This window comes from Macrotis lagotis, chromosome 1, assembly GCF_037893015.1.
Source record: "Macrotis lagotis isolate mMagLag1 chromosome 1, bilby.v1.9.chrom.fasta, whole genome shotgun sequence".
Classification (NCBI taxonomy): Eukaryota; Metazoa; Chordata; class Mammalia; order Peramelemorphia; family Peramelidae; genus Macrotis; species Macrotis lagotis.
The window spans coordinates 341,995,951-342,002,668 of NC_133658.1; the positions used below are offsets into that span (position 1 = coordinate 341,995,951).

Here is a 6,718-nt window from a genome sequence, read left to right on the forward strand (position 1 = left end):
ACAGAAATTGTTTCACACTTTGGGCTCTTGGACTTCCCTCTAATCCCTCAAGACTTTGCCACTATTCACACTGACCCTGAAGTTGCTACCTAACCCCTCCAGATACCTTTCTGTTAATAACTTATCTTAACTTATGCACTTCTGCCAACTTCATCAAGAAAACAGGAGCATATTGGAAAGAGTATTGGATTTGAAGTCATATTCATGTGACCTGGATCAGGTCACTTCAGATCTCTGAGATGAAAGTTGTATCACTTATTTCATAAGATTGTAAAGGAAATGGTCTGATATCCATGTACCATGTTCTTCTGTAAAGTAAAAATACTTTATATCATGTAGATTTCAACTATCTTAACGGGGAATCTGAAACATTTCTACTGGAGGAGAGGAAAAGAAAGGGAAAAGATCCAGCTATATCTGGAGATATATGACTTTCCAGGTGTCCTTTGAGCTCTTCTGTCATGCAGGTAGCATGAAGCACTCTATAGCACTGATCCAGGTATGTCCCTTGCAGCATCAGAAAGTGATATTCTTGCTTTCCTCTCTTGTACCAGGATCAGCGATATCCGGCTTTTCATTGTTGATGCCAGACCAGCGATGGCAGCCATGAGTTTTGTCCTTATGACCACCTTTCCGAACAAAGAGCTGGCTGATGAGAACCAGACCTTGAAGGAGGCCAACCTGCTCAATGCTGTCATTGTCCAGCGGTTAATATAACACTTGCCCTCTCCCCCCATGCCCCTACACACACACACACACACTCTCTCTTTTCCCTCTTGTTTCTGTCCACAGCTGTCTGCTGCATACATGCGTCATTCTGCCCTATGTGCGCATCATGCAGCACAGTGTCACGTCTCCCCTTAGCTCTGGGTTCTTAGATCTCGGTTGGACATTTTGTTTTATCTTTAGTTGCATTTACTGGGTTTTTGTGATGATCAGTGAACTTTAAAAAAAATTTAATAAAAACAAAAAAATTTGAAAGAATATCACCCGCCTGTTGTGGGAAAAGCTTTTCCCACTGAAATAGATCTCATTTGCTTTAAGATTACATAGTTTGGGGTGGCTAGGTGGCGCAGTGAATAGAGCACCGGCCTTGGAGTCAGGAGTACCTGGTTCAAATCCAACCTCAGACACTTGATAGTTACCTAGCTGTGTGGCCTTGGGCAAGCCACTTAACCCCATTGCCTTGAAAAAATCTAAAAAAAAAAAAAAATTACATAGTTCCATTTCAGAGAAAAAGTAAGTCTATTATGCTGCATGGAAATTTTTGTCTCTGACATAGTATATCTTTCTATTCTGGGTATTATAGCAAGATTTTCCATCATCACTCAGTCAATAAGTATGTATTAAGTGCCTTCTATGTCCTTAGCTCTGAAGATACAAATACCAAAAAATGAAGCAAATCCCCCCCAAAAGAAAAACTTACATTTTGGAAAGGGAGGGAAGGAAAAACAAATACATATAGAAATATGTAGCATAAGTATAAAGTGAATAAATGCAAAGTAAATACAAGGGTAGTTAGGAAGGAAGTTAGGACAAGGATCAGGAAAAGCTTCATGCAAAAAAAAAGATAATACTTGAGCTTTATCTTAAGAAAGGGATTCTTGATACAAAGGTAAAAGAGAGTATTCCCAGCACCTAGAATGACGAATACCAAGGCTGTGTTGTGTGTGAGCATCTGAGAGAAAGTCAGTTTGGCCAAATCCCAGAGTAAAAGAAGGAATACTACCCAGTGAGAATGGAAAGACATGTTGGGAAAAGACTAAAGGTCTTTAGTAATATCAAGAGTGACCTGAATATGCCAGTCAGTTTTTCTCTTCCCATCAAACCATTCTTTTAGTTCCAAAAGAATCTGATTCTCTACTAGTTTTCTAGCAGAAACAGCAAACTCATTTCTTTTGTATTAACAGGTTCCAAAATATAGATACAATGTAAATATAAGGTAAAAAGGTATGTCAGGGGGGCAGCTAGGTGGCACAGTTGACAGAGCACCGGCCCTGGAGTCAGGAGTACCTGAGTTCAAATCCGGCCTCAGACACTTAGTAACTGATTACCTAGCTGTGTGGCCTTCAGCAAGCCACTTAACCCCATTTGCCTTGCAAAATGCTTTAAAAACAAAAAAAGGTATGTCAGTCACAGACTTCTATGAATGAGTCTAAGGGATTAGGAAGGACTCAGAATTAGAGCCCTGAAAATAAGAGGGAGGAAACCAACCCTGAGTTTGAGTCCCAATTTCCTATCTATGCACTTCAGTTTTCTAATCTGAAAAATAAGAATACTGTATTACCTAACAGGACTTTTGTGAGGCTTAATTCAAACCAAAGAAAAGAGCCAGTAATAAAATCATTGCCCTTGGGTATTTATACAAAGATGGACCAAGTCTGGACAGCAAATGAGGAATCAGAACCTAATACGTGGAAGCAAATTTGACCAAATAAGTATAACTTATGACTCTGGAAAGGCAAATGTTACTAAAAATAAAGAAGATGAAAGTAGGGTGAGGAAATATAAAGGTTTATGAAGAGATCAAAGAATAAGCGGGAACTGTGGTATAGAACATTTGCATGAAGATCAAGGTTGAGAAAAGATTTTGTCACCAGCAATATAAACCACCTCTCCAGAAAGAGAATATGACCTTGGGCCGGCTAGGTGGTGCTGTGGGTAAAGCACCAGCCCTGGAGTCCGGAGTACCTGGGTTCAAATCCAGTCTCAAACACTTAATAATTACCTAGCTGTGTGGCCTCGGGCAAGCCACTTAACCCCATTTGCCTTGCAAAAACCTTAAAAAGAGAATATGACCTTGCACAGAGCTGAGGTGAAGAAAAAAACAATTGTGATCAATAAAATAGATCATACTTCTTGATAAGGAGAATCTGATTGGAGCACTGAATCATGACATTGATATGTGTCTGGTTATCAGAACTGGAGTTCTTGTACTACTAAATCTAAAAATGATATTGTTTTCACCATTCAAAAGGGTTTAGAATCAAATGTTCATCAACAAGGAGGAACTGTTCAGGTGAAAGGGAGAACATCGAGGGGGTCAATCCCCAAATACATGATAAAGAAAAGTCGCAATTTTAAAAGACATCAGCAAGGAAACTGAAGGATAAGGTTAAGATGACACTATTCTCAGGGAGAGGAAAAAAGGAGTATTTAAGTGACTGGGCATACAAGGTATATGGCCAATGTAGATTTTAAAAAGAGATGTGTATAGAACATGTAAACAAGGGCAGGTAGCATAAATGATTTGACAAATAGAAGCTGGAAAAGAATAGGACAACTGGAATGATGCCTGACCACAGTGATGACACAAAACTTCTGAATTCTTTATTGCTTTTTTTTCTATACCAAGAACAGTCTATAATAGGACATACAAATATAGCAAATTGGGAATTGAAACCCAAACAAAATAAAGGGATGATAAAGCATCTAGTTACCCTAGATAAGTTCAAGTTCAAAAAATGAACATTTTTTAAATACTTAAAGAATTGGCAATTGAAACTTAGTGATAGCAAATTTTGCAAAGAATGAAGGAATTTCTTAGGTTTGGAGAAAACCCTGCTTTTTCAAAAGAAAGTAACAGTTATCTACAAACTATAAATTAACTTGACTTTGGTTCCTGGCGAGATTCTAGAATGGATTATAAAATGAGTGCTAGGTGAACATCTAGGAAAAAAAGATTTAAAAGATCCAGCATGACTTCACCAAAAATGTCAAATCAACCTACTTCCATTATTTGACAGGATTACTAAACTAGTAGTTAAGGTATTTATGTAGGTAATAGTTTGCTTAGATTTAGCAAAGCCTTTGACAAAGTCTCATGCTATTCACCTGAACAAGATGGAGTGATAGGGGCTGTATACTAGAACCCCAATGTTTGGAGCTAGTTGAATGACCAGATGCAAAAGTAGTAAATACAACTTTGAAGGTCTCCAGTGGAGTGCCCCCAGGGATCTGTGCTTGGCCCTCTGCATTTTAATATTTTTAACAGTAGTTTGGAAAGATAGAGTTGGCATGTTAATCAGATTTACAGGTAACAAAAGCCAGGAGGGATAGCTAAATTGTTCGGCAAAATTTTGACCAGCTGGAGCTGGACTAAATAAGATGAAATTTAATAGGGGTAAAGGTAAAATTTTACATTTTAAAGTGAACTTCACAAATACAAGATGGAAGAAGCATGAATAGTTTGAAAAGGTTGGGAGAGGAACAGTGCAGGAATTAGCAGATTGCAGACTCCGTGAGTTAATTGTACAATGACACAAAACAAAAACAAAACCGAGACAATATTAAGAAATGCATAGTGTTTTGGAAATTCAGAGGTGACAGTCCCACTGTGCTCTTCCCTAGTCAGACCACAAATGGAGTATTGTGTTCATTTCTGGCTGCTACAGTTTAGAAAGGATGTTGATAGACTGGAAGTTCCCAGAAGAGGAAAAGTAGAATTATGAAAGACTTCAAGATGATGTCACATGAAGTTCAATTGAAAAAATTGAGGCTATTTAGCTTGGAAAAAACCTTAAGATGGGCACAATAGGTATCTTGAAGCATTTTGGAGGTATGTTAATTAGAAACATTAGATATGAACTGTTTAACCCCAGAAGGTAGAAATAGGACCAATGGGTTAAATCAAGTCTTGATAAAAAGAATTTTTCACTAACAGCTTTTCAGCAGTGGAATAGACTCAGTTTTTTATTGAAGGGGTCAAATTGGCCACTTGTGTATCTTGAGTTGAAGCATATCGGTTAAATTAGATGATTCTCCCAACTCTGTAATTCTATTGTAATAGAAGTGAAATCATTTTGCATGGCATCTTACAGAATTATGATGTGAGAGCTTCAAAGGAGCATCAAGAACAAGTAACCAAATCAAATTTTACAGCTGAGAAAACTGAAGGACAGAGGAGGGAAATGATTAATGAGTTATAAAACCAAGACTAGAACCCAGATCTTTGATTACACAGTACTATTTCTATCATACTGTAGATGAATAGTTTAGTGTAAATAGTTTAATTTCTAAAAACCATGTTTCTTGTGATCATTAACCTCTAACATTTACATAGTGCTGTAAGCTTTAAAAAAAAGTGCATTTCTCACAATCACCCTGTGAGATAGATACTGTAAGTTTATTATTCTCATTTTATGGGGGAAAAAATAAGGTCACAGAAGAGAAGTGATTTCTCTGTGGTCCTAAAGCTAATAAAGGGAATAGCTGGGATTTTAACTTAGGTCTCTTGAGAGTATTTAGTCTTTCATGGATAGGCACTTTTTACGAAAAGTTTAATTAAAATCAGTTTTCTCTCCCACTACAACCCCCTATCGAAAAACATACAAACAACTCTTTAATAAATGTGCATAGTCAAGCAAAATAATTTCTTAGACTGACAATGTCCAAAAACTATGTCTAAATTCTGTCCGGAGAAGTACAGCATCTTTCATCATTTCCTCTCTGCAATTATGCATTGATCCTAGGTCATAAGTGTTTTTTTGTTACTTGTCTTTAGCATATTGTTTTCAAGTTACTTGTCTTTAGCATATTGTTTTTATTGTGTAACTTCTGTTCACTTCACTCTGCATCAGTTCATACAAATCTTCCCAGATTTCTCTACAGCCATCCTTATAATTTCTTGTGCCAAAATATTAATACATTATATTTTCATACCATATTTGACCAGGCACCCCCCATTTGTTGAACATCCAATTAGTTTCCAGTTCTTTGCCACCATAAGAAAAAGCTACTCTAAATATTCTTTTATATCAAAGTCCTTTGATCTCTTTGGGACATAGGCCTAATACTACTATCACTGAACAGAGGGCACACAGCGTTTAGTAACTTTAGGAACATAGTTTAAAATTACTTTCCAGAATAACTAGACTGATTCACAACAACACCAACAGTATATTAATGTATCAATTTTCCCTCTGTCCCTGAACATTGGTCATTTTTTGTCTGCCAACTTTGCTATACTGAAGGGAGATACCTCAGACTTTTTAGTGATTTGTAGCATTTTTTTATATAACTTGGATTTCTTCCTCAGGAAACTAGCCTTCCTTCTCTTTTGAGTATTTATATATCAGAGAATTTATTTTTATTTGCATTTATTTTATATATATTTATTTGCATTTATTTTTATAAATTTTAATCAGCTCCCTAGATTTCATAAAAATGAGACTCATCGGAAATCCTTGTTGTGAAATGTTAACTATAACTACTTTGGTTTTGTTTGTGCAAAGCCTTTTTAATTTTATGTAATCAAAATTGTCCATTTTATCTTCTATTCTCTGCAATCCTTTTTGGGTCATAAACTTTCCCCCTCTATAGAACTGACAGGTGATTTCTTCTTTGCTTCTCTAATTTGTTTATGATGTTAATCTCTATGTCTAATTCATGTATCTATTTGGAGTTTATTGATAGATGATGTGAGAGTTTGATCTATATACCTAGTATCTCTCAGACTTCTTTTTGGAGAAAGTCTTAAAAGGAGTATGGAGAGTAGAGCCAAGATACAGGAATTATAGGAAGCATAATAGCTCCTACATTCCATATCACTTTCAAAATCTTCCAAATCTGGAAAAATTCATCAAAATAAATCCTGACTAGGAAATTAAAGAAAAAAATAAGTGAATCATTTTTTCCAGTGCAAACTGAAAGGGAGACAGATAGGTACTGGGGCTGCCAGGTTATGTCACCATAGATTATGCTAGCTTAGGAGGAATCT

At 36.4% G+C, this 6,718-nt stretch overlaps 1 protein-coding gene across 1 annotated transcript in view; it reads left to right on the forward strand.

Moving 5' to 3' along the window:
• NSFL1C (NSFL1 cofactor) overlaps window positions 1-1,048 on the forward strand; it is a 34,845-nt gene extending 33,797 nt beyond the window's left edge. Inside the window, exon 9 of the mRNA XM_074211771.1 lies at window positions 555-1,048. Coding sequence (XP_074067872.1) covers window positions 555-717 — 163 coding nt within the window. The 3' untranslated portion in view covers window positions 718-1,048. The remainder of the gene's footprint in view (window positions 1-554) is intronic.
• Window positions 1,049-6,718: the final 5,670 nt, after the last annotated feature.